Below are 14,862 nucleotides of genomic sequence, written 5' to 3' on the forward strand. Positions count from 1 at the left end.
CGCCTCAGGACCCCCCAGTTAGAGCTGGTTAATGTGGCCCGGGAAAGGGAAGTTTGGGGTCCCCTGCTAAAGCTGCTGCCCCCGAGACCCGACCCCGGATAAGAGGCTGAAGATGAGATGAGATGTTCTTGATGGAGAAAATGTAGTGAAATGTCCCAAAAAGGAGATAAATAACACTGTTTGGACACTTAATTGTTAACCTTCTTCACATTTGACAAGAAGAAAACAGTGAAATTGCCCTTTATGGGCAGTTTTTGGGGATTTTTCTTGAGTTGGAGACTTTTTATTCCTGTTTTTTTTTTCCCGCTCATACAAATTCAGATTTAGTGGTTAAAAAACGTCTTTTTTAACCACTAATGCTGCTGAAAATAACAGCAAACCTCTGCAGCAGCATGAGAAGAGTCCCTACACACACAACAAAGCACCAACAACGTAGTTAGTGAAGCCAGAGTTTATTAAAAGAGTGTTTTAAAGACTTACCTACTGGCCCCTGTACCAGCTCCTCTCATAGTAAAGTCCATTACAGTGGATTACCAAAGTCAATCCCAAAGGAAGGAGCCCATTGCTGCTTTGTTTTGTGTGTAGGGACTCTTCTCATGCTGCTGCAGAGGTTTGCTGTTATTTTCAGCAGTATTAGTGGTTAAAAAAGACCTTTGAATGCCTTCACCGTGCAGCCCCGAGCTAATCAGTGTTAGCGTGCATTCACACCAAAAGCCATGGATGCGATGAAAGCATTGAGCTGCCGTTCAAAATCAATGTTAATGACGCAATGTCGCTTCGAAGTGATGATGGCGTCCACATCGCGTGAAGCTGTGCCCGTGCAGCCAATCAGCGTTGAGGTTGTTGTTAGCATCATCGAAGTTCTCTGTGATACATCCAGGAGATTACCGAAGACGAAGAAATCCAGGTGAGTCGCTAACAGTCGGACGTGGCTAACAGTGATTAGCTCGGGGCAGTACGGTGAAGGCATTCAAAGGTCTTTTTTAACCACTAATGCTGCTGAAAATAACACCAAACCTCTGCAGCAATAGTGCAAAACATATATATTTATATACGATAAATGAAATAAATTCTGAAAGGTGCAAAGAAATAGAAAAACAGGAGATGAAAATGTGCAATGTAATGGACATAAAGTATAATTTATCAACTATATAAATATAAATAATGCTTACTCCAGGTCGGGAATGAGTCCTGACCCCAAGTGAAGGAGTTCAAGTACCTCGGGATCTTGTTCACGAGTGAGGGGACGATGGAGCGTGAGTTTGGCTGGAGAATCGGAGCAGCGGGGGCGGAGCTGCAGTCGCTCTACCGCACCGTTGTGATGAAAAGAGAGCTGAGGAAGGCAAAGCTCTGGATCTACCCTCAGTCCTGGTTCCTACCCTCACCTGTGGTCATGAAAGCTGGGCCAGGACCCAAAGAACCAGGTCACGGGTACAAGCGTGTGAAATGTGTTTTCTCAGGAGGGGGGCTGGAGTCTCCCTTAGAGAGAGGGGGAGAAGTTCAGCATCCGTGAGGAAGTCGGAGTAGAGCCGCTGCTCCTTTGCGTTGAAAGGAGCCAGTTGAGGTGGTTCAGGATCATCTGGTAAGGATGAACCCTGGGCGCCTCCCTAGGGAGGTGTTCCAGGCACGTCCAGCTGGGAGGAGGCCTCGGGGAAGACCCAGGACCAGGTGGAGAGATTAGATCTCCACACTGGCCTGGGAACGCCTCAGGATCCCCCAGTTAGAGCTGGTTAATGTGGCCCGGGAAAGGGAAGTTTGGGGTCCCCTGCTGGAGCTGCTGCCCCCGAGACCCGACCCCGGATAAGAGGCTGAAGATGAGATGAGATTAGATGATGTTTGATGATTTTAAAGCAGTTTATGTGAGTTTTCAGGTCCGGTCAGTGTCTTAAACTGCATAAAAAATACTCATGCAGTCAAATATATATGTTTATTTTTATTGCTAATCTTTGACAAACCCAAAACTCTCATCTGCAGCAAAGTTTTATCCTCCCACTATTTATTATATAGAAAATAATTCATATTTTGTGATTAAAAAATGAAAACTTTTCATAATAAAACTGTAATTTAAAGGTTTAAAATCCTGAAAATTACTAAATGTTTGGTATTTTTGAGCAGGTTTGAATATATTTAAGAGATTTATGGAAAAAAATCATTAAAAATATTGATATTTGATGATTTTAGAGCAGTTTTTGTGCGTGGACGTGTCCGAGTCAGTGAATTTGAGGGTTAAAGACTTTTACCTGTTACAGAGTTTTTCCACAGTTCTGAATTATATTTTATTTTATTCAAGTAAAAACTCTAAATTGTGCTTCCACTGCTGCGCTTGTTATTAATATACAATATAATAATAATTAATATAATAATAATTAATAGTGTTTGCGGTGCTTGAAGGGGAGAAACACTCCCCCTACTGTTAAAATGGAGAAATATATTTTTATAATATCTTTTATTTATATACCAATATTTATAATATCTCTGTTTTTTCTTTTATATTTTTTAATTTATATGTTTTATTATTTATTTTGTATCTTTCATGTTTTTTTCTCCTCTCGTGTTAATTTTATAAATGTTAATATTTTTTTAATATTGTTGTAAATTTTAAAAATTCAAATAAAGCTGGAAAAATAATTAATAATAATAAAATAAAATGAAATATTTCTGCATAAAATACTTTTACTTTTTGGACTTTAAGAACATTTTGATGCTTTTATTTAAGTGAAGGAAAAACAACAGAAATAAAATAACATTAAAAAAAAGGAAATAAACAAAAAACAACAATAAAATCAGAATATCATTTTATTGTTGTTTTTTTCCAGTAATAAAAACACAAAATGACAAACGGCAAATTGAAGCAGTTGAGCCCAGTTTAAACAATAAGGAGAATAACTCTTATTTAATACTAACCCTTCTCCATTTCCAAACTTTATCACTTATTTAAATCATTTTTAATCTATTTCATAAAATCACATATTTAATGCATATCATATGTTTTTAATTATTAATTTTACTCAAATAAAAACTCTAAATAGTGCTTCAGTACCACTGCTGCTCTTGTTATTAATATATAATGTAATAATTATTTAATATAACTATTAATATAAAGTGTTTATGGTGCTTAAAGAGGAGAAACACTCCCCCTGCTGTTAAAATGGAGAAATATATATAAGATATTTTATTTAACTAACAATAACAATAATTACAATATCTGTGATTTTTTCTTTTATATTTTTAATTAAAGAATTAAAGAGTTTGGGTTGAACAGAAATAAGGTAAAGAAAAAAGGAAAAACAATAATAATAAAACCAGAATATAATTTTTTTTGTTTGTTTTTTTTCAGTAATAAAAACACAAAATAACCAACAGAATATTTAAACACTTTAAAATGTCTGAAAAAGATCAGTAAGAAGAATAAATCTTATTTAAAACTAACCCTCCATCTCCAAACTTTATCACTTATTTAAATCATTTTTTAATCTATTTCATAAAATCATATAAAATTACATTTAAAGCACGACTTTTACCTGTTACAGAGTTTTTAATTATTAATTTTACTCAAATAAAAACTTTAAATTGTGCTTCAGTTCTTCTTCCACCACTGCTGCTCTTGTTATTAATATTATTATAATTATTAATATAATTATTAATACAATAATTAATATAAAGTGTTGTATGTATGTATCTTGAAGAGGAGAAACACTCCCCCTGCTGTTAAAATAGAGATACATATGACAATGTATTTTATTAATCTATCAATAATTAGAAAATATACATTAGATACATAATATATTACATATATTAGAAAACTGAATATACATACATATATATATAGGAAATATCCATTTAAATGCATTTATTATATTTTTTTCTCAAGTAAAAACTCTAAATGGTGCTTCCACTGCTGCTCTTGTAATTAATATATAATATAATAATAATTAATATAATAATTAATATAATAATTAATATAATAATTTTGAAAGTGTTTATGTTAATAACAACAAACAACAAATAAAAAGACAACATATATTAGAAAAAACAGAATATACATCTAAATATGCTTATAAAATACCAACTTAAATGCATTTATTGTCATTTTTACCCAAGTAAAAACTCTAAATTGTGCCTCCACTGCTGCTCTTGTGATTAATATATAATATAATAATAATTAATATAATAATTAATATAATAATTTTGAAAGTGTTTATGTTGATAACAACAAACAACAAATAAACAGACATCATATATTAGAAAAAACAGAATATACATAAATATATATGTATATATATTAATAATTTAAATGCATTTATTGTCATTTTTACCCAAGTAAAAACTCTGAATGTTGCTTCCACTGCTGCTCTTGTTATAAATAATTAATATAATAATAATTAATATAATAATTAATAGTGTTTGCGGTGCTTGAAGGGGAGAAACGCTCCCCCTACTGTTTTAATAGAGATAAATATTTTGATTATATCTTTTATTAATCTATCAATAATTAGAAAATATATATTAGATACATAATATTTTACATATATAATATAATAATAATTAATATAATAATTTGGAAAGTGTTTGTTAATAACAACAAACAACAAATATACAGACAAAATATATTAGAAAAAACAGAATATACATAAATATATAACTAAATATATATACAATAATTATTTAAATGCATACATAAATATATAACTAAATATATGTATGAAATATCCATTTAAATGCATTTATTATATTTTTTTTCTCAAGCAAAAACTCTAAATTGTGCCTCCACTGCTGCTCTTGTGATTAATATATAATATAATATATGATATAATAATTAATATAATAATTAATATAATATTTTTGAAAGTGTTTATGTTAATAACAACAAACAACAAATATACAGACAACATTTATTAGAAAAAACAGAACATACATAAATATATATATATATATATATATATATAAATAATAATTTAAATGCATTTATGATAATTTTACCCAAGTAAAAACTCTGAATGTTGCTTCCACTGCTGCTCTTGTTATAAATAATTAATATAATAATAATTAATATAATAATTAATAGTGTTTGCGGTGCTTGAAGGGGAGAAACGCTCCCCCTACTGTTTTAATGGAGATAAATATTTTGATTATATCTTTTATTAATCTATCAATAATTAGAAAATATATATTAGATACATAATATTTTACATATATAATATAATAATAATTAATATAATAATTTGGAAAGTGTTTGTTAATAACAACAAACAACAAATAAACAGACAAAATATATTAGAAAAAACTGAATATACATGAATATATAACTAAATATATATAAAATAATTCTTTAAATGCATATATATATATATAACTAAATATATGTATGAAATATCCATTTAAATGCATTTATTATATTTTTTTTCTCAAGCAAAAACTCTAAATTGTGCTTCCACTGCTGCTCTTGTGATTAATATATAATATAATATATAATATAATAATTAATATAATAATTAATATAATAATTTGGAAAGTGTTTATGTTAATAACAACAAACAACAAATAAACAGACAACATATATTAGAAAAACAGAACATACATAAAGATATAACTAAATATATATATATATATAAATATATATATATATATATTTATATATATATTTATATATATATATATATATATATATATATATATATTTATATATATATATATATATATATATATAAATATATATATATATTTATATATATATATATTTATATATATATATATATATATATATAAATATATATATAAATATATATATATATATATATATATATATATAAATATATATATATATATATATATATATATATATATAAATATATATATATATATATATATATATATTTATATATATATATATATATATATATATATATAAATATATATATATATATATATATATATATTTATATATATATATATATATATATATATATTTATATATATATATATATATATATATATATATATATATATATATATATATATATATTAATAATAATTTAAATGCATTTATGATAATTTTACCCAAGTAAAAACTGATGCTTCCACCGCTGCTCTGGTGATTAATAATTAATATAATAATAATTAATATAATAATTAATAGTGTTTGCGGTGCTTGAAGGGGAGAAACGCTCCCCCTACTGTTTTAATGGAGAAATATATTTTTAAAATGTCTTTTCCGCTCGTTTTATCTTAGTTTGTTCGCTCTTCAGCCAAATCACGGAGCATTTTATCCGTCAGCCCTGGTTGTTTTTCGGGGCCGGAGCTCCAGCAGCATGGAGCGGCTGTAGCAGCGGCGGCTCCCCGGCGACAGCGCACTGCGTGGCGGCTTCCGGTGTCCGTCCGTCTGCAGGAGGATGGCGTCCGGCTCCAACCGCATCCCCTCCACCGCCGGTCCTCCGAGTCCCAAAATACACCCGAAGATACGCTGAAGACGGCGGAGAAACACCCACCATCCGCGGCTTTATTAAGGTAGCGTCATTTAAAATAAACTGTAAATAATAAAATGTGGGTGTATTTGTGCGAGGCTCCGCGGTGAGGAGGTGGGTTTCCCCCCGCTGCAGCTCCGGGGAGGCCTAGTCAGATTTAGGGTCCGTGTGCAGCGGAGCCTCGAATCAGAGCCGTTACTGTGGCCTTTCGTAGCGGGGCGACGGTGGCTCACAGGCGGCGTCGCTTCGGTCACCTTTGCCCTTGTTGTGTTTTAATCATTATATTGTGTTTAAAACGCGAAAAAAATATAAATTAATATTCATTATAATGTGAAAACACCGGCGGTAATCTTGAAGCAAAAACCGGCAGTTTGGTAACCGTTGGCTGGAGCTAACGGCTAACGAGCGGTTGCTAACGCTAGCTCCGGCCGTTAGCTCCGCTGCTGGAACTGACACTAACGGCTGGTTGCTAACGTTACATCCCCAACCCTTTTAAAGCTAAATAACCACCTAGAAACACAATTATAACAACACACACACCCAGTTTAATAACATTAATAGAATTAAAAACATTTACATCACGTTTAAATGTGTATTTAATTTAGGAAATGTCTGATTCGCGTTTCAGGAAATAGACCGAGCCCAAAATCTGGTTAAGCGTTATTTTCTCTTGTTGTTTTTTCCCGGTTTACCAAAAGTGCTTCGGGTCTGTGCGTGTCAGCACGTTATCTGACTAAACAGATAATTAAATGTGCATAAAACTCTTTAAAAATGTGTTTCCTGTGTAACCGAAAGGGAAAGTTATAGGCCTCTCAAAGCTAGCATCCAGAGGTGGTTTGTTTCAGTGTTTAGTCTCACCTCAAACACATGATTGTGACTCTGATCCCTTTATGTATATAAACACAAGTTTCATAAAGTGTGCAGGGCTTTGCTATTCACATTAATGGCTCATGTTGGAGACTGGCAGTCACATTAACACCCCTGCACTGTATTTACTCATTTACAGTATCATTTCATGGATTTAACCTTTGTTTGCGTGTGTTTTTACTTCCTCCCCCTGCAGGTTTCCTCACCCATCTCACAGGACGTGTGTAAAACCATATACACAGCGCTCAGCTACCATTTTTTTAACCCACATCCACCCTTTTTTGAGTCCAGCACTGAAACCTCCCCCCTTCGTCTGCTGAGAGCTGAATCCCTACATGCGAAGTGGAAGGATGACGGAGGCGTGGCAGCAGCAGCAGCAACATGCGGTGGCTCCACCTTCTGTTGTGCACACGCTCCCCCCGGGAACTGAAAACACTCTGGGCTGCACTGTGTACGGCGTGGTGCTGCAGCCAGACGCTTCCCTGCAGCAGCCCCAGCACGGCCAGCAGCACTCGGTTCAAGCCCAGCAGCCCTCCTTGCAGGTAGGGGGCGAGAGAGGGCACAAGTGTGGAGCCTGTGGCCATGACATATCTCACCTGGCCAACCCCCACGAGCACCAGTGCATGGTGAACCAAGACCGGTCCTTCCAGTGTACCCAGTGTATGAAGATCTTCAGCCAGGCGACGGACCTGCTGGAGCATCAGTGCGTGCAGGTGGAGCAGAAGCCTTTCGTGTGCGGTGTGTGTAAGATGGGCTTCTCTCTGCTCACCTCTCTGGCCCAGCACCACAACTCGCACGGCAACGGCAACAATCCGATGAAGTGCTCCATCTGTGAGAAAACGTACCGACCGGGTTCTGGAAACGTCACCCCGACCGGGTCTGCTGCCAACCCCCAGCAGCCCTCCACCGGTGAAACCTCCAGTGGCGGTGCAGCCATCAGTGCCTCGTCTCCTCCTGCGTTTGAGGCCTCTTCGCCGGACCGGCCGTACAAGTGCTCAGTGTGCCATAAGTCCTTCCGGCATTTGTCAGAGCTGACCCGCCACGAGAGGGTACACACCGGTGAAAAGCCGTACAAATGTGACACTTGTGATAAAAGCTTCAGCCAGTCTTCACACCTGGCGCACCACCAGCGCACACACAGCTCCGAGCGGCCGTACAAATGCGCCGTGTGCGAGAAGAGCTTTAAGCACCGCTCTCACCTGGTGCGGCACATGTACGCTCATTCAGGCGAGCACCTTTTCAAGTGCAATTTGTGTGAGATGCACTTTAAGGAGTCGTCTGAGCTCCTGCACCACCAGTGCCAGCCAGAGGGGGAGAGACCTTTCCGCTGCGGCTCTTGCGGAAAGAGCTTCAAGCGCCCGTCTGACCTGCGGCAGCATGAGCGCACCCACTCGGAGGAGCGGCCTTTCCAGTGCGAGGAGTGCCAGATGAGCTTCAAACAGCAGTACGCTCTCGTGCGCCACCGTCGCACTCACAAAAACCCAGCTGACCGCCCCTTCAAGTGTAACCTCTGCGATAAGGGGTTCCTCCAGCCATCCCACCTGCTCTACCACCAGCAGGTCCACGGTATGGAGAGTCTGTTTAAGTGTGCGTCCTGCCAGAAGTCTTTCAGCCAATCGGGAGAACTGCTGCGGCACAAATGTGGCGGCGAGGTGGAGAAGCCCTACAAGTGCGACGTGTGCGGCAAAGGTTACAAAAAGAATTCGACGCTGCAGCGCCACCAGAACTCTCACTGCACGGAGAAGCCGCTGAAGTGCTCCCTGTGCGACAAGCGCTTCGTGTCGTCCTCCGAGTTCGTCCAGCACCGCTGCGACCCGACCCGCGAGAAGCCGCTGAAGTGCCCCGACTGCGAGAAGCGCTTCAGGTACTCGTCCGAGCTGCAGCGCCATCGCCGAGTTCACACGGGGGAAAAGCCCTTCAAGTGCGCCAGCTGCGACAAGAGCTTCAAGCAGCGCGAGCACCTGGCCAAGCACCAGAGCGTGCACTCGCGGGAGACGCAGTTTAAGTGCGTGTGGTGCGGAGAGCGCTTCGTCGACCTCACGGCTCTGCAGGAGCACACGGTCCAGCACACCGCCGAGGGGGAGAGTTTCCCCGAAGCTCAGTGCATCCCATGAATCGAACTGCTCCTCAGTCCCGAGCGGCAAACTTGACACTCACCCTCGAAAAGCAACGTGTGCCAGCCTCCGCTCCCCCATGTGTAGTTTATAACACGCACCCGCTAATTATGTTAAAAGATTTTTAAGTATCAAGCCCCTCCCCCCTCCCCGACTCATCCTCATCATTCGTCGAGTATCAAAAGAGGCGACTCCTCTCCCGTCTTATTTTTGGAACACATGGAAAACACCAGAATGACAAAGGCGTCACATGTGTGAAGACCTTGGTTCGGTTCGGTGCAGCGTGTGGGACCTTCTCCTGTGGTTGCATGTGATCGTCTGTTTCTGTAGCTGTTGATTCGACGGAAAGACGTGCGCGCTCACGTTTAAGCTCCCCCCACGTGCCTTTTTTGTTTTTTAACCCTGTGTTTTTAACCGATCACTTCACTTTGTGTTGTTTTGTTTTTATTTGGTCAGTTTTTCACGTCCCGGTTTAGCCGAAGAAGAAAAAAAAAACCCTCCTCCTCCTCCTCCGTATACAGTGGCTGGCATGTGCAGCAGTATCTTTTCACATACTAGAGTAGGTAGTATCATCCGTTTGTGCATGAATATTTATCCCATTTTAATATCACTGTTGTATTATAGGTTTGGTTTATTTAGGCAAACGTCCTAAGAAGAAGAAAAAAGTGGATTTGTGAAAATGTATAGCCCGTGTCCTAAGAAATCTGTGTTGTTGCATCTTTGTATTAAAACAAAACGACATGTAGGGAACTAACCCGACCTATCGTGTCACACAAACACTTGACATGTGCAATAGAACGTGCACAGTGTAATATTTATGACTACTGATCCATGGCATAGTCTACTCTGTTATACTATAGATTGTGTGTATACGCTTATGTAAGCATTGAAACCTGTATAGTGCTAACGTTACCTGCTTTTGTATTCACCATGAATGAGCTTGCCGTATTTCGCAAGTTCTTTTAGTCGCAGTTCACGACGGATCATCGCGGTTTTACCCGACAAGACCTCGAGAGCATCGCCACAAACTAGCCGCGTTAGTTACCGTGCGATAGATCTAACAAACGTAATGATATTTTTTATGTTTTTTTTGAAGAACCGGCCGCCTCACGGGGTCCTATAGCCTCCGCAGAATACTCCGCGTAGCCTCAAAGTTGCTTCATGCGTCATGTGTCGGTTCACGCCGGCGTAAAGTCAAAACAAACGTGTACTTTAGTGAACTGTGTGGATTCCTATATTCACAATCTTGCAGTATATTTAAAAAGACGTTCTTTTGGAGTTTTAAAAAAAATCACGGTCAAAGGGATTTACAGCGGGGCGAGGCGGGGGTGGGGACGGCGTGGTCGTGGTCCCGGTTTGAGTCCCGGTGAGTGAGTCTGCTTCAAAACGAGTGTAATGAAGCGTTGCATTTACACATGTGGATATCAATATAGACTCCTGTTCATACTGTATACAGACAATTCAAATAAACCACCCTTATGAAAACACAGGTGTGCGTTGTTTTCATCACAGAGAAATCTGCTGTACGTTGTTTTTGAACGTTGTTTAGTGGGAGCACTCAGAGTTCCCACGTCCCAAGACGTAGATAATTAAATAATAATGATAAAAGAATGAGTAAATCTAAGTCAATGCATGTCATAGTTGTTGAAAGAGAAAGAAAGTCTCCTGATCCTCTGATCTTTTATCCATTTGTCTGTATCATTCATGTCTCAGGCGACACGGTGGAGTGGTGGTTAGCACTGTCGCTGCACAACAAGAGGGTTCCTGGTTCGAATCCCGGCTGGGGCCCTCCTGTGTGGAGTTTGCATGTTGTCCCCGTGTCTGCGTGGGTTTTCTCCGGGTTCTCCGGTTTCCTCCCACAGTCCAAAGACGTGCAGGTGTTCGGTTCATTGATGACTCTAAATCACCCGTAGGTGTGAATGGTTGTCTGTCTCTGTTCGTCTCTATGTGTCCTGTGATAGACTGGCGTCCTGTCCAGGGTGGACCCCGCCTCACGCCCGATGTCAGCTGGGATCGGCTCCAGCCCCCTGCGACCCCGACAGGAACAAGAGGTTGAAGATGAATTAATGAATAAACAGTTTAAAGACATTTCTAAATTCAATTCAATTTTATTTACAGTGCCAAATCATAACAAAAGTTATCTCAGGACACTTTACGGACTAGGTATAGCCTATAATCTCCCCAGGCATTACTTTCTGGATCATATGATCTGTAAAAGTTTTATTTTGAAAAACACACGTGCAGATACAGATACGGTATAAGTCTAACTCTTACGTTAAGGAACCTAATAAAGAACTGTAGCAGTCATTAAGTGTGATTCTGGCGTAAAATCCTCCTGTGGTCTTTTTCAGCACTTACATTCATCAAATAATCCATTGTTTCTTTCGTGTAATAACTATTAACGGAGAAATCCAGGAGAGTGGCTAACATTGATTAGCTCGGGGCAGCACGGTGAAGGCATTCAAAGGTCTTTTTTAACCATTAATGCTGCTGAAAATAACAGCAAACCTCTGCAGCAGCATGAGAAGAGTCCCTACACACAAAACAAAGCACCAATGGGCTCCTTCCTTTGGGATTGACTTTGGTAATCCACTGTAATGGACTTTACTATGAGAGGAGCTGGTACAGGGGCCAGTAGGTAAGTCTTTAAAACACTTTTAATAAACTCTGGCTTCACTAACTACGCTGTTGGTGCTTTGTTGTGTGTGTAGGGACTCTTCTCATGCTGCTGCAGAGGTTTGCTGTTATTTTCAGCAGCATTAGTGGTTAAAAATACGTTTTTAAACCACTAATTCTGAATTTGTATGAGCGGGAACTGGAACTGGAACTGGCCTGGGAACCGAGGCGTTCCCAGGCCAGTGTGGAGATCTAATCTCTCCACCTGGTCCTGGGTCTTCCCCGAGGCCTCCTCCCAGCTGGACGTGCCTGGAACACCTCCCTAGGGAGGCGCCCAGGGTTCATCCTTACCAGATGATCCTGAACCACCTCAACTGGCTCCTTTCAACACAAAGGAGCAGCGGCTCTACTCCGAGTTCCTCACGGATGCTGAACTTCTCCCCCTCTCTCTAAGGGAGACTCCAGACCCCCTCCTGAGGAAACACATTTCACACGCTTGGACCGTGACCTGGTTCTTTGGGTCCTGACCCAGCTTTCATGACCACAGGTGAGGGTAGGAACCAGGACTGACCGGTAGATCTTGTATGATATGAGCCAAGATGATGTTGCTGCATATTTCTCACTTAAAACGTTTCAGTCAGGAGGAAGAAAAGGAGAGAAAGAGAGAAAAGACGGACAGAGAGACAAAGAGAGAAAAGACGGACAGATGGACTGCTTGGGTTTTCTCCGACTTCCTCCCACAGTCCAAAGACATGCAGGTGTGAGGTTAATTGATAATAGACTGTGATGGCGTCCTGTGTACCCCGCCTCACGCAACCCCGATAGGGACAAGTGGTTGAAGATAGATAGATGGATGGATGGATGGATAGATGGATGGCTGGATGGAGTCACCTGATGGACACTAACAACATGTCACCAGCAGGTGGACTCATTCCACAGGAAAGGGACATCTGGTGGCTCTGCCCACTCACTACCATGGTGATCAGAGGTGGGGCAGGTGGAGGCTTCAGGTACCTGGGCATTGAGGTGGACCGAACATCGTCCTTCAAATGAGGAAAGGAAGGAGTTTGAGGCCCCACGTTTTCCCGCAGTCTTGTTCAGTCGTCCATCCACAGCAGCCGGCGTTATCGGGGCCTGAAAACAGGATCTTTAGAAACCGGGTCCCGGAGTGGGAAGATTTGAAAACACCCCCCATGGGGTTGTGGTCTGTAAGGTGAAAGCTCAGACTTTGTTAAAGGATGACATCATCGCCACACCTCTTACCCTGTGGCGTCACATTACAACAACAGTGCTGCTGCGTGAGAGGACAGAGACGGACCCAGAGACTGTTTACTGAACTGGACTCTGAGCCACATGCATGGGACTGAATGAGGCCCAGCACAGATGTCTCCCTTTTCCCTGATGCTCTGAATAAGGAGCTAAACTGCTCTAGGCTCTGTTTCTAAATCCAGTTCTAAGAAGAAGAAGTTAAAAGCTATATTAAAAAAAAAAAATACACCCACAGGGCGTTTGAGAGGTACAGGATGAAAGTATTGCTTTTCCATAAATGTTTTTAGTCTGAATTAATATTGAATTTATTTTTGACGGGTTCAACAATGACTTTCTGTCCAATGTGTTTCCATGGTAGCAGCCAATAGCGTTGGGCGTTGCCAGGGTTGTCTGTTGTTGGGTGCAGCTACTGTAGTCTGGCACTGGGTGAAATGGAGTTAGCCAATCCTGCAGCTGCTTGGGAGCCTCAGTGAAGGGGGCGTTCTTTGTCCCAGCAGCTGAGTGAGCGGAGACGGGCAACAACCAGAGTCACTATAGGCCGAGCATTCACTCCATGGACTGAGAGAAAGGAGAGGAACGCCATTCAAACGCACGCCCACATGGCTACGCTGCTCCTTGATGCTAACATCACTTTCATCTGCACTTAGCTGGAACGGCTAACGCTAACGGCTAATGCTAACTGTCAGTCAAACTCCTCCAATCCTTGTTTTCATGGTGTGATTTTCTGGAGGGGACGGGTTCAAACAGGCTCAAACAGACTCCGGTCTCCTGGAGCTACTGGGCCGGGTCTGACCAACCTGGCAACCCCACTGCTGGACTTATTTTTTGTTGTTGCAACGACGATATTGAGACACAAGATGGCGCTGTTCTGCTCATTCTCCATATTCAACCTTTTAACATATTATAAATAATGAAATACTATTTATTATGGAGAGGGGTGGGATTAAATAAGTTATATATCTTCCCACTTCCTTCCGAATATGTGATTTTTTTTGCGTAAATTGTTTTTGTATATGTTTTTCCATTTTATATTTTATGTTTTATTTATTTACATATTTAATAAAAACAAAAACTTACTGGAAACTCAAAATCAGGCCAAATAAATATGGAAATTATAAAAAAAAACTTTTATTTTTTCCCTTCCACGGTAAAATAATAAAGTAAAATACGTTTAAAACATAAGATTTAAAAAAATAAAAATGTTATTAAGAAATAGTGAGTTGGTATTTTCAGGTTGCCGAGCCTCGTGATTCACTTCCGGGTCATGTTTACCGCACAGCGTTAGAGCATCCGGTCTCTAACCATAACGAGCCGCCGCTGATGAACGTCCGTCTGGTGACACCAAAATATCACCGAAATATCACGTCATCAATAACATTCAAACCTGGAGCTGCTCCAACGGCTCTAACGGCTGCTAGGAGACCAACGGTCCGCTCACGAGCTGCGGATGAGCTAACGTTCATGTCGCGCGGACTTCCTGTGAGAATTCTACGACGAGGTTAGCGGCTAACTTTAGCCCCCGTTATTGATCACAC

At 39.9% G+C, this 14,862-nt stretch overlaps 1 protein-coding gene across 1 annotated transcript; it reads left to right on the forward strand.

Moving 5' to 3' along the window:
• The first annotated feature begins 6,300 nt into the window (after positions 1–6,300).
• On the forward strand, positions 6,301–10,862 carry znf319a (zinc finger protein 319a). Its single transcript, XM_083940783.1, has 2 exons — positions 6,301–6,504; positions 7,525–10,862. The coding sequence occupies exon 2, from the start codon at positions 7,664–7,666 to the stop codon at positions 9,440–9,442; it is 1,779 nt and encodes a 592-aa protein (XP_083796909.1). The 5' UTR covers positions 6,301–6,504; positions 7,525–7,663; the 3' UTR covers positions 9,443–10,862.
• The last annotated feature ends 4,000 nt before the right edge of the window (positions 10,863–14,862 follow it).

This window comes from Echiichthys vipera, assembly GCF_963691815.1.
Source record: "Echiichthys vipera genome assembly, chromosome: 1".
NCBI classification, from domain to species: domain Eukaryota; kingdom Metazoa; phylum Chordata; class Actinopteri; order Perciformes; family Trachinidae; genus Echiichthys; species Echiichthys vipera.

What these genes read in the sequence shown, in the direction of transcription:
- znf319a (XM_083940783.1), top strand. Translation starts at nt 7,664, where the DNA reads ATGCGAAGTGGAAGGATGACGGAGGCGTGGCAGCAGCAGCAGCAACAT.